The 25,781-nt window shown below is 34.4% G+C and overlaps 2 protein-coding genes across 2 annotated transcripts; one reads left to right on the forward strand and one right to left on the reverse strand.

Moving 5' to 3' along the window:
• Positions 1 to 1,376: 1,376 nt before the first annotated feature.
• Positions 1,377 to 21,897, reverse strand: LOC100372433 (gamma-tubulin complex component 4-like). The gene is made up of 15 exons (XM_085506761.1): positions 21,760 to 21,897; positions 20,171 to 20,318; positions 19,868 to 19,977; positions 19,174 to 19,364; positions 18,585 to 18,780; positions 17,097 to 17,271; positions 16,648 to 16,772; positions 13,897 to 14,053; positions 12,803 to 12,922; positions 11,449 to 11,548; positions 8,389 to 8,566; positions 6,544 to 6,678; positions 5,812 to 5,925; positions 5,185 to 5,324; positions 1,377 to 1,645 (listed from the first exon to the last, which is right to left on the reverse strand). Exons 1-15 carry the CDS (start codon positions 21,835 to 21,837, stop codon positions 1,612 to 1,614), a joined length of 2,001 nt encoding a protein of 666 aa, XP_085362887.1. The 5' UTR covers positions 21,838 to 21,897; the 3' UTR covers positions 1,377 to 1,611.
• A 1,844-nt stretch (positions 21,898 to 23,741) lies between these two features.
• LOC102809950 (toll-like receptor 4) lies at positions 23,742 to 25,736 on the forward strand. Its single transcript, XM_006820581.3, has 3 exons — positions 23,742 to 23,863; positions 24,582 to 25,022; positions 25,347 to 25,736. Exons 1-3 carry the CDS (start codon positions 23,842 to 23,844, stop codon positions 25,625 to 25,627), a joined length of 744 nt encoding a protein of 247 aa, XP_006820644.2. The 5' UTR covers positions 23,742 to 23,841; the 3' UTR covers positions 25,628 to 25,736.
• The last annotated feature ends 45 nt before the right edge of the window (positions 25,737 to 25,781 follow it).

Below are 25,781 nucleotides of genomic sequence, written 5' to 3' on the forward strand. Positions count from 1 at the left end.
AGTAAGTTTCCTGATCAAAGATAATTGCCTATGTAGCTGTCTTTGGTTGTACGAGCATCCTCCTGAACTGGTTTAGTGAGTGGAGGAACCCTGTAGAATCATCATGAGCGATGGCATGATATCCCCAGTAACTGTCTTTGAATAACAGGCAATGCGAGATTGGACATGGAACTTGCTGATGGACTCTAGTTCTGCTGACCAAGGCACTGGGGAGCTCTCCCTGAAGACAGCATCATTGATGCCTAGGCAGCAAACAAGAGGTTGTAAACCAATGAAATCAACAGACGGTTGGCATGTCTGTTAACAAGTCTCTCTCTTCAATTTCAAAAAGAATTGGGTCAACCAAGACTGGTTTGATACATCACTAACAATTACATATTCATAACTTGATTTAAAGGTGCACCCACATATACACACTGCAGGGATGAGCACCATTGTCAGGACTATATTTAGCTGTTCTTGCACCAGAGATTTTATATGGACACGTCAGATTTGACCAGAATGCATGAACAGTATTCGTATCATTCACACTTTATCTGGCAAGGTTTCTTCAAGAACGTTAAAATTGGACCCAAAGTGACTTGGATATTAATTTAAACCATGAACATGGCAGACTTGACATTATATAACAAGCATCAGTGCAGATAATAGTTCGTAGAGAGGTCAGATGATCCTTAACACTGAAGCAAGACAATTTCGGAACCTCGCCAAACACTAGAATTTGAATCTTTGGATAAAAACTTTAGGTAGCTCCCAGTTTGGGCTAAATGTTGTTTTTTAGCTCGGGAAAGATATTAATTCAGTAAATAAACTTGTTTTTAAAAATGTATTCTTTATTATTATGTAGTTGACAGTGAACTCGACAAGCATACAGAAATATTTTTTTTGTAATTATTGTTTTATTAGTTGTGAATGGGATCATATGTGAAAATACACGGTACTTATATGTAAAATTTCAAAATGCAGATAAACTCCCAACATTTGCCGCTCATTAAGCAAGATTATAATTCACTGATTTATCATTCAACAATAGAATATGAACAACTGTGACCACATGCTGACAAATCAGAATTACCGAGCTCGAGGTAATGGGGTATTTGCAGATATGATAAGATGATGAGAGTGTAGGTAACAGCTGGTAAATTGACTATTGCCCTCAAGTTGCCTCTGATGTATGCTGATATACTCATTTACATATTTCACATAATGCAATGCGGGAATGACATCATTGTAAAGAATGATAATATTTTATAAATAGATTTAGAGATTGATCCAGAATAGTAACTGTGATTTAAATTAGATAGGCCTAAAATATCATCTCTTTTTCTAAGCAATCCACCAGACTAGACTGCCTGTACAGAAGAAAATGCAATTGATAAATTAATAAACAAACTGTCCAGATTTTAATTTGAATTGTTTGCCAAACATCTGAGTTTGTACCTCAATTTACAATCAAGGAAATGACAACACTGGTGATAATTACTGGTCAGGCACAAACTACAGCAACTTCTCCAAACAATTGTTTGTTTAAAGCAGTATATAAAAGTATATAAAAGACACAAATCGGAATGCCAACTGGAAAGCAAGCTGGGGCATACTGTGATGATTGTATTACAATCCTAGTCCAACCACTGAAGCAGCTCCTCTGTAAATATAAAATATTTAAAATTAATAAAAAAATATGAGTTCATCTAAATAGCATGTGTTACATTACATGTTTATCTACATATTAAGTGTTTCATTATGTGTTCATGTAAACAGCATGTGTTACAATACATGCTTGTCTACATTTTAAATGTTTCATTGTGTTAATCTAAATAGCATGTTACATTACATGCTTATCTACATATTAAGTGTTTCACTGTTCATCTAAATAACATGTGTTACATTACATGCTTATCTACATATTAAGTGTTTTCATTGTGTTCATCTAAATAGCATGTGTTACATTACATGCTTATCTACATATTAAGTGTTTTATTGTGTGTTTATCTAAATGCCACGTTACATTACATGCTTATCTACATATTAAGTGTTTCATTATGTGTCCATCTAAATAGCACATGTTACATTACATGCTCGTCTAAATTTTAAGTGTTTCATTGTGTTCATCTAAATAGCATGTGTTACATTACATGCTTATCTACATATTAAGTGTTTCACTGTGTTCATCTAAATAGCATGTGTTACATTACATGCTTATCTACATATTAGGGGTTTCACTGTGTTCATCTAAAGAGCATGTGTTACATTACATGCTTATCCACATATTAAGTGTTTCATTGTGTATTCATCTAAATAGCATGTGTTACATTACATGCTTATCTACATATTAAGTGTTTTATTGTGTGTTTATCTAAATGCCACGTTACATTACATGCTTATCTACATATTAGGGATTTCATTGTGTGTTTATCTAAATAACACATGTTACATTACATGCTTGTCAAAATTTTAAGTGTTTCATTGTGTTCATCTAAATAGCATGTGCTACATTACATGCTTATTGGCGATCCGCTCCGCTAGGATTGCCCTTATAATCACTTTTGTCGTTTTGTGTGTGTGTGTGTCTGTGTGTGTACATTTCCAGTGTTCACTATTATTTCTTCTGTGATTTTTTTGGCTTGGCCGATTTCGTTCAAACTTGGCAGGTAGGTCACACCTTAACCCTAGTTATAAGGAAAAATCTGAAATTTTTTTTTGGCCCACCGTTCCCATAGCAACAGCCAAAAAACTGATTTTTGGATAGCTTCGCGCCAAATGTATCTCCTCCTACAAATTTGGGATAAAACACTTCAGACATAGCTCATTCTACTCAGCTTGAGTGTGGGCACAAAGTTACCATTTGAATTTTTGATATCTGTTTTCATTACCGAGAAATTAGACCCTAAAGTTGGGGTAACTTTTCACCAGCAGGCTTTTAACTCCTCTGTGATTGTTTCGGCGGTTTTGTTCATACTTCACAGGTAGGTCGTGCCGTCACTAATTGGAAAACAATCCTGGCCCACCATTGCCATTGCAACATCCAAAGACTGATTTTTGAATACTTTCGCCCCAAATGTATTACCTCCTACCAGTTTTATCGGTGTCGCTGGGTGTATATGATAAAGGGAAGTTGTGCAACAAAATTTGCTGAGTTCGCAGTTTTTCGCCAATAAAAAAATAACTAAGGCAACAACTCACGGTTTTTCAGCATTTTTGTAATAAAGACATTATTCTCCATCAATAATCCGCCCAAAACAGGAACATTTCTACTAATTCTTGTGTTTTTTCGACGTTTTTCGAAAAACCTGCGATTAGGCTGTGAAAGTAGAACATTCCGGAGGGGGCGAAATGGAAGAGCCATATTTAACGCGTAAAAATAGAACGCGTATTTTGACCTCTATGCGGTCGTCGCCAAAGAGCCCCGCGTCCATCGCCTGGCAATGCTCTTCCGTTTCACCAGTTGCGTTTTTTTGGCTAAAATTTGGGCAGTACTGTCAGTCACGAAAATTGATGAATAAATTAATACACATAAAATATGAATCACGGGCTAATTCAATGGTCACCGAACACTCCACTGTGGCAAGATAGTAGCGTACTGTATATTTGACCCAGATTTGACAAGCGTGGTACAGTTTTTTGCGCGTGTCCGTAATAACGCGCACAAAGGATTGTGGGACAGAGTCCTTTATTTGCTGGCATTCTTGACTTTTGACTGCAGTTCTTTTTTATATTTTAGAGTAAATGCTTTTGATATGCTCTTAGGTTTCTTAATATTCGTCTGAAATTCTGGACTGTGGTCATATTTTTCGATTAGGAGTCGTATATTTAAATAACTCACCGTGACTAATGTTTTGCATTATGAAGTATATTTTTATGAAGGTCAACACACTGTACTTTAGGTAAATATTTACCATCTCGTTATTTCATTATTTCGCTTTCCAGCATTTACAGGAAACGCTTCATTCTAGAAAATGCTATCGCAAAACTGTTGGAAATAATAAATGTAACAGCAGAATACGTCCTAGCACAGTCACTCGACTAGGAGAGTGATTGTGGTCCTAGTAATAAACTAAGTGACTTCCAAAAACTGAATGGTGTTTGCGAACTTCGTATTAGTTATAAACCGACGTTAGCTTCACGTTTATGTCACACCATGGAAACAGCCAAAAACATGGTGCTTGTTTTTGAGCGGAGCGGATCGCCTACCGGCTTGTCTACATATTAAGTGTTTCATTGTGTGCTTATCCAAATAGCATGTGTTACATTACATGCTTATCTACATATTAAGTGTTTTATTGTGTGTTCATCTAAATAGCATGTGTTACATTACACACTTATCTACATATTAAGTGTTTCATTATGTGTTCATGTAAATAGCATGTGTTACATTACATGCTTATCTACATATTAGGGGTTTCACTGTGTTCATCTAAAGAGCATGTGTTACATTACATGCTTATCTACACATCAAGTGTTTCATTGTGTATTCATCTAAATAGCATGTGTTACATTACATGCTTATCCACATATTAAGTGTTTCATTGTGTATTCAGCTAAATAGCATGTGTTACATTACATGCTTATCTATACATCAAGTGTTTCATTGTGTTCATCGAAATAGCATGTTACATTACATGTTTATCTACATATTAAGTGTTTCATTGTGTTCATCGAAATAGCATGTTACATTACATGCTTATCTACATATTAAGTGTTTTATTGTGTGTTTATCTAAATGGCATGTGTTACATTACATGCTTATCTACATATTAGGGATTTCATTGTGTGTTTATCTAAATAACACATGTTACATTACATGCTTGTCAAAATTTTAAGTGTTTCATTGTGTTCATCTAAATAGCATGTGCTACATTACATGCTTATCTACATATTAAGTGTTTCATTGTGTGCTTATCCAAATAGCATGTGTTACATTACATGCTTATCTACATATTAAGTGTTTTATTGTGTGTTCATCTAAATAGCATGTGTTACATTACATACTTATCTACATATTAAGTGTTTCATTATGTGTTCATGTAAATAGCATGTGTTACATAACATGTTTATCTACATTTCATGAAATGCATGTGATACACCACTATATCAATGTCATGTATCTATTTCACAGTTCATTTCTTGATAAGGTTCAATAATGCATCTAGTACAATTCACACACGTTATTTAATCTGAACTTACCCAGTAAGAACAGCACCACTCTGACTGTAGTATTTATTAAAATCAATTCTTAACATAAGTTGTGCAAGATAAGGGCTAGACTCATGACTGCGTACACTTGACAGCAAGGTAAAAAGGAGAGATGACTGTCTTTTGAAGCCCTGTAGTTATCAAATGAGATGAATAAATAAGCATAAATATTAACATATGGACTGATAACACTTTGCTTGGGTGGCTGTCAATTGCAGAAGTGTGCGCACAGGATTGCTTAGTTTCCAAGTAATCGTAAAACGAACAAATGTAATTTTGATCATTTTATATTTGCCTACTAAACTCTCAAATAAACACATGCAAAAATAGTACTCCCCCTAATGACCAAACTGCTAACATATAGAACAATTTTATCTGATCTGCATCCCAAAACAAGTCATGTGGCATTCAACAACTGATGTCTATCTATTTTACACAAGGTCATCAGATCAAGGCAGTTCTCTGACATTATAACTTCTTATTTGACCATTCATTGATCACATCTGAATATCCCATACAAAAGCAGATTCATCATCATTCCCCACTGGTATGTCATCACTCTACGGTTTATCCTTACTGGACTCATATTTCATAGGACATGATTGATTTGCAGATTACCTGAGCGAGTTTGTCAATCTGTCCAACTTCTCTATCCCGAAATTTAATGGTTTGTATCAGTAACATACAAAAACTGTGACATATATCTAATATCTCCTTCAAACAGTGTGCCACCTAGAAAGAAACATCAAATGTTACAACTTCAGCTTTTCTGAATACAAATTTGTTGTTCAGGTGCAAGCTATGAATATGTTCACAGTGGCTTATTGGAAATTTTGACACAAGCCATGTGTCAAATGGAACCAATGACAACAATTTGGTAACTGGTTTGGTGAAATGAACCTGTGTATAAAGGCTGAAATGATGGTAGATGTTTTTTGTTTTACACTATCCTTTATATTTGGTGGTGTTACAAAGTGATCATTTGTTGGTTTTTCAATGTGCTCATTCAATGATGTGTCAAAGTGTTCATTTGTTGGTGTTACAAAGTGTTCATTTGTTGGTTTCAATGTGCTCATTCAATGATGTGTCAAATTGTTTATTTGTTGGTTTTAAAGTGTTCATTTGGAGGTGTTACAAAGTGTTCATTTGTAGGTGTTTTAAAGTGATCATTTGTTGGTTTCAATGTGCTCATTCAATGATGTGTCAAATTGTTTATTTGTTGGTGTTACAAAGTGTTTATTTGTTGGTGTTTCAAAGTGTTCATTTGTTGGTGTTACAAAGTGTTCATTTGTTGGTGTTACAAAGTGTTCATTTGTTGGGTTCAAAGTGTTCATTTATTGATGTACTTACTGGCTTCATGTGGAGAAATGATTGTCCAAGAAGTGCAGTAAGGAAGCGATCATGGGAAAGACGAATAGTTTCAAAGTCTCTCGTTGATTTTATTTTCTCTCCTAGCTGAGAAAACTGAGTCTCCAGAACATCAACCTACACACACAAAAACAAACTATAAAGTGACTTCAATGACACAATCAATTTTTTATTCGGTATTTTCAATGACTGATGACAATAATTGATGACACAGTACTTAGATGACATGATTATCACCATATAAAACATTCTCAATGATTATTTGTTTGCTTTATCAAGTGTTTGCCTTATTATGTGTTTTCAATGACTAATTAATGAGACAATGACTTATAAGGTACTTTCAATGATGACTGGGACAAGGTATTTTTATCGACTAATAAAACAATGACTGTCTTATAAGGTGTTTTCAATGACTAATAATACAATGATTACCTTATAAGGTGTTTTCAATGACTAATAAGACAATGATTATCTTATAAGGTGTTTTCAATCACTAATAATACAATGATTACCTTATAAGGTGTTTTCAATCACTAATAAGACAATGATTATCTTATAAGGGGTTTTCAATGACTAATAAGACAATGATCGCCTTATAAGGTGTTTTCAATGACTAATAAGACAATGATCGCCTTATAAGGTGTTTTCAATGACTAATAAAACAATGATTACCTTATAAGGTGTTTTCAATCACTAATAATACAATGATTACCTTATAAGGTGTTTTCAATCACTAATAAGACAATGATTGCTTTATAAGGTGTTTTCAATGACTAATAAGACAATGATAACCTTATAAGGTGTTTTCAATGACTAATAAGACAATGATAACCTTATAAGGGGTTTTCAATGACTAATAAGACAATAATTGCCTTATAAGGTGTTTTCAATGACTAATAAGACAATGATAACCTTATAAGGTGTTTTCAATGACTAATAAGACAATGATAACCTTATAAGGGGTTTTAAATGACTAATAATACAATGATTACCTTATAAGGTATTTTCAATGACTAATAAAACAATGATTGTCTTATAAGGGGTTTTCAATCACTAATAAGACAATGATTGCTTTATAAGATGTTTTCAATGACTAATAAGACAATGATAACCTTATAAGGTGTTTTCAATCACTAATAAGACAATGATTGCCTTATAAGGTGTTTTCAATGACTACTAAGACAATGATTGCCTTATAAGGTGTTTTCAATGACTAATAAGACAATGACAGCCTTATAAGGTGTTTTCAATGACTACTAAGACAATGATTGCCTTATAAGGTGTTTTCAATCACTAATAAGACAATGATTGCCTTATAAGGTATTTTCAATGACTAATAAGACAATGACAGCCTTATAAGGTGTTTTCAATGACTAATAAGACAATGATAACCTTATGAGGTGTTTTCAATGACTAATAAAACAATGATTGCCTTATAAGATGTTTTCAATGACTAATAAGACAATGATTGCCTTATAAGGTGTTTTCAATGACTAATAAGACAATGATAACCTTATAAGGTGTTTTCAATGACTAGTAAGACAATGATTGCCATATAAGGTGTTTTCAATGACTAATAAGACAATGATTATCTTATAAGGTGTTTTCAATGACTAATAAAACAATGATAACCTTATAAGGTGTTTTCAATCTCTAATAAGACAATGATTACCTTATAAGGTGTTTTCAATGACTAATAAGACAATGATTGCCTTATAAGATGTTTTCAATGACTAATAAGACAATGACAGCCTTATAAGGTATTTTCAATGACTAATAAGACAATGATTGCCTTATAAGGTGTTTTTTACAGATTGTATTATGTACCTGTAAGTAGTACTGCAGATTATCCACTAAGAAAGCCATATGTCTGCGTAGATGCCAAATATTACTATCCAACTGACTGGACGTGTGGTTCTTTCTTTCCATCTGAATTGCCCAGCAATGCTGTAATTCTAACTGCACTTTCTTTATATGTAACAGAAACTTAAACATTGTGTTGTACCTATTAACAATAAGAGGTTTAAAACAATACTGTAGATTATTCAGTTTGTATCATGATATATTAAGTACCCTTTGTGTTGTGTGCATACAATTTGAAATCACTTTTTTCTATAATTTCTGTGTTTATTTTGAATCAAATAGAAATAATTTCACGTCTGCTACAGAAATTGATAAATGTTTTTTTTTTGAAAAAGAATACAGTAAAACTTTTTAGCATTATTATGATTGTTAGCAGCAGTGCAACTCCAGGAAAAAAAGAATGAAATAAACAAGCGTTTTTGATTGCACAGTTCATGTTGTGTACTTAACTTTAAAGATCATTTATAGCGGCGAAGACACGTGAACCTCAGTAAATATAAACCTGGCAGTAGTGTACAGTTGTTCGTCACTATGATAAACAAACACATCAGAATAAATCTCTGATGTGATGGCATCATTTTCGTTATTCCCACGTTTTACAAACTCACCGGTAGATGTGAGACGTGGTGTCGGCGTCGGAACTATTTGTTCTGTTTTACTATAAATAAGCGAAATGTTTCTCAAAATTTGATTGTGAAATGGTGCTGTTACTAATTTATGTGAAAAACTACGTTCAGACTGGGCCTAACATCACTTTGAAAATAACAGGAAGTGTTTGTTATTACCGCTAAACATGCAGGCGGGTCTATCTTTACAATCAATGAAGTTATAGAAATAACAAGTGTGTGAGTTCAATACTTGATAAGACATGTCGCACATGGGCATGTATTTGTATGAAACTACTAGTAACAGCATTGTCCGTCTTTCTCTAACACCAGACAGGAAATTGTACCCGTGGTACACGTACAATGGGGGATAAATTGCCTCACCATAGATGCCTTTATGCAAACAATACAAGGTGTGAATATTACGGCGAGTCTCATACTTTCATTTCTTCATTTCAGTTTTTTAAGTGTTTCAGTCAACATGCATAAAATAACCATTAGCGTTACCGAAGCACAATAAGCTGCCATCCGCACCCCGTTTATCCATTCTGATTGGGAGTTGATTGTAGATGGGAATTAGTACGAATCACCACCTGACGAGTTCAACACGAATGCAAGGTTAGATGACAGCGGATTCGTTCCCGACTCTGGCCCTGACTTGGCAATAGAAAGGGACTTCCGAGAAAACAAATGTAATTTCTGTTTTTGCCAGCCTTGCGTTACCACTAATATTAAGCAAGATTGATCTCTATTACGATCCATTTACAGTCATAGGCTGCGTTATTTTCGGAACATGCTCTATCACCACGTACTAAATACTAAATTCATACTAAATTAATTTCATTAAAACAACTAGGGGTATTTCTGGCTCATACTCTCTGTGGCGACTTTTAAAAAATGTCATTGTCTTCGTTGAATCCGCTATGTGATAATGAGAAACACATTAGAAACTGTGTAAACGTTTGTGGAGATTAGATGACACATCCTGTTTCAGCGGTCCAATGTCACGTGACTTTGATTGACAGCAGTTAATTATTCAAGCTTAGTAGCACGTCCTTTTCCCCGGTTCGTGTTTTTGACTTTTATCCGCCAAAATCTCAACTCATACACTATTTATTGTCATAAATACTACACACAGTCACTGCTGTGATATTCGTAGTCACATGCATCCACTTTGGCACGACATAATCGACCTGTAAGTTCGAGAAAACGCGTTTTTTGCAGGAGCTTGGCTGGAGCTGTTTACTACAGCGTGACAAGCAAGGAAATAATCCCTATTGTTTAGAAGCGTATTTATAGTATACCTGGGCCTTTAAAATGGTGAGTTTTTAATATTTAAGCCTATTAAAAAACAAGCAGTCTCTTGGCTGAGATAGCTCCGCTGTTAGCAATGCACATTTCAATTAAAGAACAGAAGATATCATTAGAAAATGAACAATATGTATAGTATCAAAGCAATGGGACTTGCTGTTTTCAACAAGAATTCAAAAATATCATTTTTCACCATAAATGATTGTGGTTTTTAACAAGAAGAAAATATCACTTTTTACCAAAAATGATAAAAATATTCATCAAAATTAGAGAATTTAAAATATCATGAAATAAACAAATTTGAGAGTGGTCCATATGTAGTACCTATATATGTAATATCAAAGCAATTGGACTTGCGGTTTTTAACAAGAAGTTGAAAATATCACTTTTTACCAAAAATGACAAAAATATTCACCAAAATAAGAGAATTAAAGATATTACAAAATGAATAAATCTGAAAGAGATCCACATGTAGTACCTATATATGTAATATCAAAGCAATTGGACTTGCAGTTTTTAACAAGAAGTCGAAAATATCACTTTTTACCAAATATGACAAAAATATTCACCAAAATTGGAGAATTGAAGATATCATCATGAAATGAACAAATCTGAGAGAGGTCTACCCAAGGTACATATACACCAAGTATCAAAACATTCAGGCTTGTAGTTTTCAAGAAAAAGTCAAAAAAGTAAAACATTGACACGGACGACGACGGACAATCACTCATATGATAAGCTTCGCTTGACAGAGTCGACAGCCAAGCTAAAAAGGGCAACAAAACAATTATTGTTGTTGGTCTAATGGGTCATTGAAACTTTGGTCATATTGGTCATATCCACATCACTGTAGTTTAATGTAAGCACACACACTCCAAACAGAGCAAATACAGTATTGTATACTGGATCATTGAAATATAACTTATTTTCACCATAAACAAATCTCTGTCTGTCTGTCGGCACTCCTAACAGCAAATACAGTACAGTACTATTTTATTCATGACATGTAGACCTGAGTACAACATTATTATGATAACCTTAGAAAGCTGTGCTGCTAATATATATGGTGACATGTGTGTAGTAATATAATACGCTGATAAAAACATACTTTTCTAGCACAGTCTGAGTGAACAGAATGTGCAGTGGCCACTCAACAGTATACACCAAGTCTAAACAATTCCAACCGCTTTCAACACCAATTTCAGATTCTGAAATAAACGAAAGTAAACTCAATTGAAATCTCACACTCGTTTGGATTTTGTTTTCAGTAACAATATATTGGTATATATGAAACTGAAAATACCTATTAAATATTAATGTATCAAGTCGCTGCTGATGACATAATTTTATTGTCTGGCTTTTTTAAATCATATGAATCACTGAGATAAAGTCTAATGTGAAGGTTTTGCACACTAGCTTTGATCAAAATCATTACCAGACATTACACATGGCCTTGAATACAATGAATGAGTAAAAGCGGAAATGTTTTGAATAAAAAAACAAAAACAAAATGGTCAATGAATGGGGGTTATGAAAATAAATGACATGCACCTGAAACATATTAAAGGCCAAATATAAGATTCAGTGAAATAATTTTTAATAAATATTATAAAATTGAGCTCTTATTTTAATTTTTCCAGAAAATTGATTTTTTTTTTCAAAAGTTCTGACAAAACCTTTAACAAATAAAAAAATTCCTGTGTCATTAGAATCAATTTATAACAGCCAGCTGATATGTTGACAGTGAAAGCATAGCAAATACGCTATATACCAATGTTGTGCATTATAAAATCACTTGCAAGGAGGAAAAAGATGGCTATGGGGTTGAGTCTGGGACACCAGAGGGCGCCATCAATTGAAGCCCAAGCAAACCTCAGGGATTACGGTACAGGATGACAACTTACGGGGGGCCCTGGCCGAAATGTCAAATACATTGCCAGCTTTAGAGGTTAAGTCACTTTCTATTTGCTTCTCACTGGTGTCAATTCCCATAATAGTGTGTAATGAGTCATAATTTTCTTCTGTTCTCATCACATGACCTATCCTTAGTTTTCACATCACATTTAATGAGACATTAGTCTTGTGTAGGATGACTTTATTCATGAAATTGTTTCTAAAACAATATTTCGGTATGATTGGAACATCTTTATGTAATATACTTATATCACAGCGATTGCCACTTTAACGCAGGATGAACAGAAACAATTAGATTTTTTTGAGTCTTACATATGTTATGTTTTGTCTAGTACTAACTTTGAACAAAATCCGTCCAGGAACAGACAAATGTATTGACTGATGGACACAACCCTAAATATAACTTTAGATTTCACTTAATGGATTTAGTTGTAAAAGGATTAGTGTATATACAGGTAATAAAATAAAATATTTAAAACAAGTACAGTAGAAATGAAATTTAAGGAATTGATGCGTAAATATATTGAAAACAAGAAAAGGTGACTTACTTTTGAGCGCTTGTTTACTCGATACTGTTTTACTTTGCACTGTCATTTTGAATTTCGACAATATACTGTCATCATCCAATAATACCCTACGAGCAGCTTGACGAAATGCTGCGTTGACATCTGAGATCAAAAAATAAAAAACAGTAATTGTCAGTTGCATAGTAGGTGAGGATACAAAGAGAATTCTTAATGGGTTAGTATGAAAATTAAAATCTGAAGATTCAGATAGTAGAGTAATTTTGTTTTGTTTATTTTTCATTTTACATAAAAATGAACCTTGTCAAATAAAATTCTGGTTCCGCTTCTGCATAGCCATACTTTTTCTGCATTTATTGAAAGTATAATATTGAGTTAATTCAAGTCATGACCTGATGACAGATTCTTTCCTGAGTCAGCCATTTTGAATCAGTGTTAAGTGTGACATGATGTATAACGTAGTTGTAATTTTGATTGCAATCAAACATGGAGACATGGCTTATAACAATATTCATTAATAAAAAATTGTTGTCATTCATCCACTTTGAATTCTCCCATTATGTTCAATGTATGTACAAAGTTTTAATAATAGCATGACAAGAATCCAGGATTCCAGTACACGGTTTATTTTAAAGTATTTTTAACGTTGAATGTTAAGACAAGACTATGATCCCCATTAACACTCTGACATTGGGACTTAATTGTAGTTTCTAACCATCAAACTATGCTGTGGTAGGGGATTTTCCCCCCCGACTCAAAATATTTGTATGAATGTCTCATATGAAATGAAAGTGGTTGTATAGCATGCTATTGTTGACAGACACAACATCTGTGACATGCAATATGTCCCAGATGTCACCTGACAGTGAATTGATGTCACACATGTCACTTAACAGTGGTTGGATTGAGAGTCAGGTCATCTGTCAGAACCATTCAATTCAAATCATCAAAATTGAATGGGAATGCTCTTTGTTAAAGAGTAATATAAATAAAATTTCAGTATTTTTGAGTATGTTTTATAAATATTTTATTTATCATATCTTTGATATTTTTTTAATGTAAAATAAAAAGACAAACTTTTTCGGAAAATAGCAATCAACTACACGAGGACAACTTACCATGCTCTGTTGTAGCCGTTGGCAACATCTTTAGGAGACCTTGTGCATGGTCTATAAAAGCCAGAAATAACTCGCCCCGCCCTAAGAGATAGAAATCTTTCATCACATTCAAGTTTGCCAATAGATCTGACTCTTCCATGACTAAACTCCATAAATGCTGTGAATATAGAGAAATGAATCACATCAACCCTATCATACTGAAATGTAGAACAGTATTATAATATATATCACATGTACAGATGTAGATGCAAAGAGAGCCCAAATATTATAATATTTTGTTTACATTCAAATTACTTGCTACTGTATTTAATTACATCATCAAATGTGTTGTACTGTAAGGTTATTATTTTACTTGGAATTTATTTTGGAAATATTTTTGGAATGATTCAGTGAAAATAAAATCCAGTGAATGTACCTTATTCCTATATATTACATTTAACTCATCAAAAAAAGCTTTTTCAGTGAAAATTAATTGCAGCTAAAATATTCTACAGTATTTAACAAAAACATTGTCATTCGGATAACCAAAATATGAATGTCAAATTTATTTTATTTTATTATTAAATATGATATTATTAAATGGCTACAATTTGACTGTTTATAGCTACTATCACTTGAGTGATTGCGATTAACCCCATTTAAAGAGATATACAGAACTGAGACAAGGACTGTTTTCTGGGCCTACCTAATAATACACCTTGATAAAAATGTTATAGTTTCATAGAGCATAATTTGGTTTGAATAGCATTGCGTTGTTCATCTCTACTGCAAAATAGATTGGTCCGCAATGGGTGTGGTAACTTGTCAGCACCAGTTAAAAGCAATGTTGCTTCTTTGTCACAGAGAAAATTGAAAATTAATGCGGTGATTTTGTTCTAGTTTTTTTTTGTATTAAGATTATTCAATGCCATAACAAGAGAGTATAGATTCAACATTCATTGTACAATAGTTTTGAATACATGTATTAAAGATTCATTTGGATCAACAAAACATACTGTAGAATACTTTATTCTCGCTATTTTCGCTGAAGGGATGATTTCGTGAAAATAAAATCCACCGAATATACTTTTTTTCCCATATTTCACATTAAACTCATCAAAAATCAGTGAAAATAAATTCCATACAAAACGCCCAAAAAGTCTTTTCAGCAAAAATTAATTCTAGCGCAAATAAAGTTATTCCACAGTACATTTAAACAGATAAACATTTCCCTATTCTACCATATGTGGCGCACTTCACTGAAAAATTGCAAAGGAAACAAAGTAGTCAAATTTACCAACCCCAGATATACTAGTAAATATTGCCCATTCGGTATGCAACACAGAGTATGTAAAAGGGTCTGCACTCAATTTGGTTTTTTGAATACAAATGAAATAAATATTTATAACAAAATTTAATCTATATTGCTTGCTAAACAAGGCACTGTGTCACAGAAAGACAACATGTGTGATGCTCAACCCAAGTTTGATTGAAATTGTCCTGTACACTTACCCACCCAATTCACCCACCTAGGAACACTGCCGTGGAGGGGTCGTCACCTGCGCAAACACTAGAATTGAGTCCCATTGCACACTAAAAACGCAGAGGCTCATAGGTAGACGCTTGTTTGTAAAAAATAACATGCTATGGCCGTTTGGCGCATGCCCAGGTGACGACTCCCCTGCTTTAATCTTCTCGCTACTTTTTTGGCTATGCCCGATAGGACGCAAAAACAGTAAGGCAAACTAGTATGTGCGACGACTATAAGCAAAACCAGTAAATGTAAAGACATCACGACATTTTATTATTCCTGACTTTAATAACCCTTCACGAAGGCATCAAAGGTCATTTGCCCTTTCATATTTTCTACGTTATTCTTATATGCTAAAGCCATTTCCTGAATTTGGACTTTAAAAATGTGAGCCCTCTCAACTATGAAGTGCCCTCAATGGAGACTCATTTAGCTTCTAGCTAGTGTAATTGTTAATTAGTCACAGCCAATTAATACTACCCATTTGCCTCGACAGATACCACACACATCGTATTAATGTCTCTATCTGTAATAGTGTTCCTGATATGATTCCATGCGTATGTACAGACAGATTGACATACGAACAGACACGGGTAACCACTATATCACTCATAGGCAATGTACCAGGGAATAAAAAGTCTGGGTATAGACTGCTTTTGATGGAATAATTCACTGCTTGTCTCATTTAGATCGATATCTAACTGTATACAATAGTGATGTAATTGGCTAGTGACAACATAAACTATATCACTAGCCAAATATGTTCATTTATGAAGAGGATAATTTAAGTGCCCCACGTAGACAGTGAGAAATATAATATGAGGTTATCACGAGGATACCTCAAAGTATGCACGAAGACAGTACTGCGGGAGTATCGATCGACGTGCAGCAAAGGTTGATGTTGTGTCTGAGTGCATACTTTGAGGTAACCTTGTAATAACTTTATTATTATACATCTTTTCCTTCCAAGGATACATCATGGAAATGCCAAAATCCAAAAAGTTTAGAACAGAATCAGCGAACTTCTTTGTGTGGAGTCCGTCAAACCCTGGTGGCAGCCATGTTTGTTTTTATTATTAGAGGACACTTACGCACATAATCATTCCATATTTGGAATTTGCATTTCTTAATATGGTATGATGAAAATACCCTGTAAAATACTGCAAAATTGCGGCACGCTGTAAATTATTGCGTTATTGACAGATACATAATAATAAATGACGTATAATAATAATAAATACCTCGGCTACACATACTCTTATCTTGTCAATAATGGCTTCAAATGACATCAAACAGAAGACGGGTTGTTGTTGTAATTTACTCAAATCCATGGCAAACTCTTCTTCTCGTTCTTTTAAAACTGATCCTGCAAAAGAATGAACAAGGATCAAAACTTACTGCATTTAATGAGTGAATTGTCAAATATGCTGACATCCAGAGGTTCTAAGCTTCTCTCTCTGACGGCCTGTCACTCGTGATTTTATGTGTCATTTCCTATAACAGTGTGGATCGTGAATAAATTACGGAGATGTTTGTATGGTCAAAATTAGTACCGGTAATATGTTTAATGATTCACTATACAATAAGTATACAACAAATGCAATTTTGAGTTTATATGTGCGAATAGAGCAAATACGATAATTAACTTGATGAGAAGATTATTTTGGCACAATGTGACAATCAATGATACCTGTATGTCTGAGCACATCTCGCTGTTGCTGGTTTTCAAAAACTTGAACGGATTCACCAATGAACAGAATCTTTTCAGCAAGTCTGCTTGGTATATAACTCGGTAACATCTGAGGTCGCAGAGCAAATAATACATACTCTGGTTTGTGAGATAGTGTGCTTTCTTCACTAAGTTTCTATCAAGAGCAAAATAGAAATAAATAATTATCATTGAATGAAAATGTTAGATTTAAATTGGCCATGGAATGATATATGCAATTCTTTGAACTTAAGTAACTTTTTCACAGTTATTTTTGCTTTAAATTTTTCAATTAAAAAAAACATGACTAAGATCTGTAACAAACAGGAAATTAAGTTTATTTGGTAAAATTACCAAGTCATGATACAGTCCCTGCTTGTTTTCAGTTTATATCGCAAGTACATGTGTACACATGCTCCATGACAAACAAGCCATAATAGAGATACAGCATTTAAAAAAAAAAAAATGGTCACCAGTCGGTCATTACGAATCTGATCTGCAAAATAAACTAATGTGAATGAAAGTCCTGCAATGTTCAATGAATGTACCAAGTTTTGGAATGGCAGAAATAAATTGTTGGCACTAAAATGGCTACCATTTGTCATTATGAAACAAACACAAGTGCATATGTATCTCAAGTATGACATATGTGTAAAGTTTGAACGTGATTGGTCGAGGCATGTTCAAGATGCAGACAGACGCATGGATGCATGCACAGAGATAAATGTCCCTATTATGGACTTCGTTCAAATCTGGACTAGCATAGAAATTATAGAATAATACAAACAAATGTGAAAATGATGCATTCATATTTGAAAGAGAAAAATAATGGCGTTCAAAAAGGTGCGTATCATAGACTTGTTGCAAATCTACATCAAAACAGACACAAAATTGTAAAAACAACAATTGATGTAGAATAAAAAAGAAAACAATTCCATGCATATTCATTGCCCTGATGTCAATTTTAAATTAATCAGCCCTTGCTATGTCTGAATGATGACTAGACGACACAAGCAATCCAATATTGCCCCCCTCCCAAATAATAAATAAGATCTAAGAAAGGCTGGAACATGTATACCAACAAAATGAACCCAGTCAAGATGAGAAATATGGTTGACAAAATTAGATGTGAATTGCAGCAAGGAAGACATTTATGATGGTAAACAATCCACAATATTAACAACCCATGGAATACCAAGTCAACTTTCGTAAACATTCACAAAGTAAAATGTTATAATTTTTACCATTTTCCCCCGTAAATTTTGATCTAAGACTGTAGCTAATAGAAAATTAGGTCTATTTAGTCCAAAAATGATAAAAAATATTATGGGAAAATACCTGAAAATAAAAAAATATTGCACCAAATAAAAATTTCGGTTGGAAAATTTATAGCGGTCAAACGATCAAACACCAACATAATGTGGTACTCAAGAGAGAAAAACATCCCATGTTAGTCCTACTATATCTTACCATAGCTTCCCTAAGTTGTTTACCAGTAACTCCTCCAATACCCAAATCATAGTCGTCTTCATCTTCCTTTGGAACAGTCTGTGTGTGCTCTGAACTCTGCTGAATGAAAAACTCTGCATAATGGTCCAATAACAAACCATGTAATGTCCATGCTGTTAACTGCTTATACATCACACCATGGCAGGTGTACAGAATCCTAGACATAAAGACGAGTAAAGATAAAAAGGGCATATAACTTAGATATGCATATATGGCGATATATGATATATCAAGAGTTTACAAGATAAAGGTATATAATTTAGATATCCATGTATGGTGATCTGTGATATACCGACGGTTTACAAGATAAAGGTATATAATTTAGATATCCATATATGGCGATATGTGATGAAGATACCATTCTAAGTGAGTTCCATGTGCATGTCAATCAAATTTATTTCTGACCAATAACATGACAGAAAGCAATGGCTTGTGGAAACAGAAATGAGAAGGTTTGTCGCCTTATTTAAAAACATACAAAACCAACAATGCCTCTGTGAATATACAAGAGCACTAGAAAAACCAGCCTGAGACAAACATGAAATCTCACCTTTCTAGGGCATGCTTAAGAGATGGAAGACCACATGCAGCATTTCTATGTAGTATTTCTAGTATATGGCAGCCATGTATTTTATGATATAAGATCTGATCCACCACTGCAGACAGGGCAGGAAATAGTAACTGGTATTCTTCTAAACTGTGCTGTATATACCCCAATGATAGATATGCATCCTTAAGAATCTAAGAAAACAACAACACAGTAGTGTGTAAGTTGGAAAAAAAGTTTTGGTCATACATGGTACATGCAGAATATCAAAATGATCAGTTGAAGCACTCATGATAAGAGACATTTTTTTTTTGGCCAAACCATGTGTCTGATCAAAATTATTTTATTTTAATTTTTAAAAACTGTGGCCACATGCTACATGCAAAATGATCACATTAATCAGTTAAAGCACTGAATGAGAAACAAATGACCCAAATTTTGACCATTTTTGAAGGAAACCCTGTAAAAAGGCTTAACAGTACATGCAACAGGCGATATATCTGTGTAATCAGTTGAAGCAGTCATGAAAAACAAATGTCCAAGGTTTTGTCCATGTAGTGGCTGCATGTACACATATTAATTAAATGTTGTAAACTACAGTAATAACTTACACAGGCCTAAATTTCTGACCGGTGCATTCAACAATGGTGGGTCGCGAAGCATGTGTATCAGTTCAGTACAATAGTTTAACACCTACCTCTTGTTCAATGGACAGTAGACTTTGCCTGTAATTTTCTAAGACTTTGTCTAAACCACTGCAGAATGCTCTCAGGTATAAACCATCTTGTAATCTTCGACTACTATCCTCTAAATATTGCAAAAAAAATTTTAAGCCTTTGAGCACCAAAATCATCATAACTGATTTAATATTTGTTCTACTTGCCTCTGTATGGACATACAAAACTCAATATATAAGTTATCTGTTTTGTAGTGGGGGCTAACAAAAATAGCTGTCTATAGAACTTATCTTAGGCTTTCAAATAAATAAGTGGATACAAACCTTGAGTTTTGCCATTTGCAAATAATATGGGAGTGCCTCTATATTCTGTGATGAATTCTTGGAACTTTTTGTTGTACGTTCCTAAACGACATAGACGATTCAAAACGGACACTTCATTGGCGTGAATAAAAGGCAAATCAGTAACAACCTGAAGGTGAGAATATATAAGAATGATAACAACTGTGCTTGTTTAAATTGATTATTCAACTGGAGAATACAGGGACATACAACTGTCAGTCCATGGATTATACATAGACTAGTATGAAAGGAGAGGGAAAAACATTTTGCCAAATATGCATCACATATGTTCTATTTTGTCAGTAATTGATATTATGCAGCAAGTCCATAAACATCCATATCAATTTTTTCCAGTAGTTTAGGTAGGTATTTGAAAATACGCTAGTTTGTGTACTGTACACTAATGACAATAAAAAAAACTATAGTGAAACTAAGAGCTGCAGAACTGTAGCTATCGACAGTGCAGCAATCTGTCAGTGAGACAATTTTACCAAAATGTATCTCGAATTTGGGAGACATTCTTCAGATTAGCATTAATTACGGTGGACAGTCGATTTGTCTCAAATAACATTCGTCCCACTGGTTGATTTGTCAGATTTATTACGTTACCTCGATACTAACTCATCCAATACGCACAAAAAATCTGAACAACAAACTGCATCTAATCGTGGTCATGCACTCATTGTGCACACAACAGCACCAACTTGACCTTGAAGACTGAACCCCAGTCGTTTATTGTATCACACACATTACGTTAATCCGTCAATCGTAAAATCAAGTTATTCATATTTCATGATTACGGTATAATTGATTAAAGTGCCAAAAAATGGTAAACTTGGTAAAGTTGTTTATTTCTGAAGATTGTCTTTTTACCAATACATAAAGGAAGTCACACGTGTAGATGACATTATTCTTTCTAGTTTGTTTAAAAAATAGCATGAAAAGGCCTACACACATACGTACATAGAAATTGACAACTCCTTGCACATCAACATAGAAATCAACATCACCCTGCACGAAGTCATGATCACAAGGATAAAAATGTCTAGAAACGAATGTGAATTGGAACGAATCAAATGGTGGGGCAAGCGCTTTATTTTTGACAAATCTCCCAAAAAATACTTTCTTGGCCTGAACAAATTTGGATAAAATATCAGGAGAATATTTTTCAATCGGGAGACATTCACTATTTTTTTCCGAACATTGGTCTCAATCCACCCACAGTGACTGTGATCCACCCAACGTAGAGTTGGTTGTTGGGCTGTTCTAAAGCACAAGCACGCACGCTACGGACCGCATATATTATTGTACATCCTTCTCAACCATGTTTCTGTATCGAATGATCGTCTCTTGTTCGGGACCTACATTCACCTTCCGATCTGGTGAATTCTCCAGATTTGGCGATAATCTCCATTTCTGGGGAAGTGCATTGCTGTCAGTCTACCCTACCACAATTATTGTTCTGACCACAGACTCTCTATCAATAGGACTGTTGATACTAAGAGGCCGGACTGTGTTCTGACAAGTCTTACGGCGTCCAATCTTAAGATTCATGAACGGGTTTACGTTACCTGAATACCCTTTTGTTTGTCTTCGATGAATATGCCACCAGGAAATCCACTAAGTGCGAGTAATAATTCGTGCAACATCACGATATTCCAGTACAGACTTCCGCATTTAATTTATCTAGGACATATTTCAGTGATCTTAAAAATGGCGGCTGTTGTTCTGACCAATCACTGACTTGTTACAGGTCAGGTCGGGTCATCAGCACGCTGTGAGGTCAGCTCAACTTTACGCAGCGAACTTGTGATGGCAGCAAACGCGTTTCCCGGTATTTTCGTAAGCTGTAATCAAATGTTTTTATTTTCGTAATGATGTAATTTAAATAAATAAAAAAATGTAAACCCGTAGACATGGGTAAGGTGTAAAATGTAATAGGTTATTTTATTCGTCCGTAATTTGTACAAAGATATTATTTTTTGTAAGCGTATAAAGCACTTTTCAAATTAAATGTCGTAATTCGTACGCAATTTCCAATTTTGATTCTAAACTCAAATTGTCAAAAATATTATAAAAATGTAATTAGGAATTTGCTTTTTCTGTAAAGTGTAAGAACCTATTTTTTACTGTATATAAAATAGAATTTTTCATTTTATTTTCTGTAAAAACGTAAAATGCCGTTTTTATTTCCTGGTAACTTGTACCAGCTACCCCTTGCTCCCCCTCCTGTTTCATGTCGAAACTCTCAAAACAAAGTTGTCATCCCTTGTTCCTTCGTCTTTCCCTGTTACCACCCTACTACAGATACTTAGTTCATCCATAGACTATATATTGTCTAAGCTATATTACTCATCCCTGTTGAAATTATTCATTGTAGGAGTGTTTACTCTGTGCGAGTTCCACAAAAACAAAACAACAAACAAAGTAAAAGTAAAAATACCCAAAAGCCAAAACAATAGCATATTTTATTGAGATCCCAGTCGGTTTCCCTGGATTTTTTTTTGTTAGAGAGTGACATTTATTCACATACTAATACCCCGTTCAAGAAACTGAATAATGTTCATGGAAAATGACAACATTTGTTTTGCTTCATGATTTTTTATGGTGAAAGTACTTCATCATGTTCGGCTAAACCAACAATATTCTCGTTACGTATAAACCTTTAAACTGTTCGGCAAAAGAAATAAAATCTTCACTCTTCGCCTCCAGCTTTTTGGCCAAAATACGATTTTTTTTTTATCTGACCTTAAATACATGTACATGTATATATTTATTTTGATTCGTCGATTGGAAGTAAACATGTTCAAAACGTGCGTGGAACACATATTTAGGAAACCCGTATTACGCCTAAAACACGAGTGGTATGCATTTTAAATATGCACAAATGTACATACAATGTCGACCAAAAAAGATGTACACAAAGACGATTAGGCTGACATGTAGGCGTAGTAGCGCCCTCGCCGGCCGAACGGTATTGGGTTTGGAGCACCGCGGAGGGCGCAACTCATGCGACTCGTCAGGCTAAATGACGATGCGCAATGAATAACATCAGTGAAATAATTAACACAGAGCACAGACAAATAAACACGTGTCAAATATTAAATAAGAACAATTTATCCGCCATTGTAATGAAATATTACAAACTACAAAGGTTCGAAAAACTTTTTAAACACAAAAGGCTGAACTCTTTTCGTTTCAATTTCGATTAAATTGAAGTACCTTACAATTAAACATTTCAAAAAGGTCGAAATTCTCGCGCGTGTGCAGCTGGTGACCCCTCCGCTTTAAAGTGAAAATTAAACATTCATTTGTATTGGTTGTATTTATTGGTGTAACAAGTTGAACCGAAGCAAATATGAATCAGAATTTGATACACCGACAAAATCTCTCAACAAACATGCTGCTCGCTGATTGGTCTGTTATGGTAGCCAATCAACCACAGCCTGTATTTTGACGAAGTAATGATATCTATATACCCATAGTATAACTGTGCGACGCGACTCGATCTGACCCGACTTGACCCACACTGTACCCCATACAAACTGGGACACAATACATATGACGTCATTATGGGGGTTTCCCCTATTCCCTTCAATTTTGATACTGTGTCATGATTACATGAGAATATAACAACTTTGTTAACTTTCACAATGTCTTCAAGAATGTCTTCAGGTATTTATTTTACTCATTATCTAATTATAACGCTGGAACGCTGTTGTGTGTTTTCCGGAACAGTGTTTGTGATATAGACGACTGTCACAAAGTGTTTCCATTCTGACCCGTGGAATAGTCACAACGAAGTCGACACACAGTCGCTTGTTAATATCTCGACCAATGTAAGTTACGATTATAAACCTTGGAGATAGGTTTTATATTTCTAAGCTCTACGCAAATCACGGAGCTTCAGAAAGCCATTACGAGCGTTGTCCAAATAAACCATAACCTTACAAGTTCGCCATTTTAAATTCTTTATTTCTACAATATAAAAGACATTTCATAATCTTTCTCGCCATGTTTCGATTTTGTCGGCAATCTACTGATTCCCTTCAACTACCCCAGGGGTCACGGACCTCTGGTAAGTTTGTGTGCGCATTTTTCCCCACATAATGAAGTCATCTTGTAAATGGTTGTATTTCTTTATCCACGACATTTTTTTTTTCTTCCCAACCACTCTACCTTTTTTCAAATGGCATTTTCAACTTTGTGGTCATTCGAATATTGCAAAAGAGGGCGCGCTTCAGTCACCTATAAATTCAATACGCAATATGAGACTACACGATAATCAGACAATTGTTAATTCTTGGTATACCAATAAGATTTTATGGGATTAAAAATTAGTTCAGAATTTTTTTTTATTGCATTAATATCCATTTTCTCTAATTTCAAACAGGTAGTTTTGAATATGATGTCAACTTGATCTATCACGAAACACATCTAGACTATGCACTTACATATTTCATGCCAGTGTTGGAACAAAGATGGCGTCTACGTGTTTGCGCCAAAGAGAGAGACCATTTACCAGGCTTACCCATAGCGAATAACATCATTCAAAGTGCTGAGGAGAGTCGTGTAAGTGTGATTCTATTTAGTAAACAGTTTATTGAAGATGGTGGTTGGAGTACGTATGAATCTTTGGTTGCACTGCAGAAGATGGTAACTGGTAGCGGAAGACACAGACATGCTGTTATTCCTGTATTTGTGTCTTCAAACGTAAAAGATTCCAATTTCAGGCCATTTGTTCATCTAAATATCACCGACAGTATGGAAAGACAGTACTTTTGGAAACGAATGAGAGATTCATTGAACATTTGTGACAGAGATGTTGACTTGAGTAAGTATTTTATTTCAAAATGGTTTAAAAATATCTTCAGGAGAACCAGATTCAACTCCCTGCATTAAAGTGGGAGTGTCGTCACCTGCGCACGCACGGGAATCCCAAGCGATGATAACAACACACGCTAAAAACGCAAAGGCTCATGGGTAGACGCTTGTTTGTAAACATTGACACGATACGACTGACGAATGCGCAGGTGACGACTCCCCGCTTTAAATGTAGCCCTAAGTTAACATTAATTACCCAACCGCTTCAACATAAATTTCATAAAGCAGAATAAAATATTGTTTTGAACTAATTTTTGTTCTTTTATCATTTTAGTTACGGTTCCTCCATTAGTTGAGGATTATTATGCAGCCCCGGGAGGCCCGTCAACTCATGGCTTACATCACCACATCGTAAGTCATCATCGTCCGAGTTCTCTTCCACTGCAAGAGTCTGGTGAACAGAATCAAGAGATTAGCTCATCGACTGGAGCTGTACAGCCCAATCATCAGGAGAGTATAGTGGACGACATTATTACATGGGTTACTGCTGGAGTATTTGGCATATTTGTTGTAAAAGTTCTGTGTTGGATTATCACCCAACTATTTGGATTTTGAAACGTTTACTTAAAGAAGAACTAAAGAGAGTCTAATTTGGTTGTCTGTATTTCTTAAGTTATGTATAATGAATTATAAATTTGAAAAAAATATTATTATTATCTTCAGAGTTATGATGATTTTAATATGAGAAACAATATAAACTGTGCCATCT

Source organism: Saccoglossus kowalevskii, chromosome 13 (genome assembly GCF_978046115.1).
Source record: "Saccoglossus kowalevskii chromosome 13, keSacKowa6.1, whole genome shotgun sequence".
Lineage (NCBI taxonomy): Eukaryota > Metazoa > Hemichordata > Enteropneusta > Harrimaniidae > Saccoglossus > Saccoglossus kowalevskii.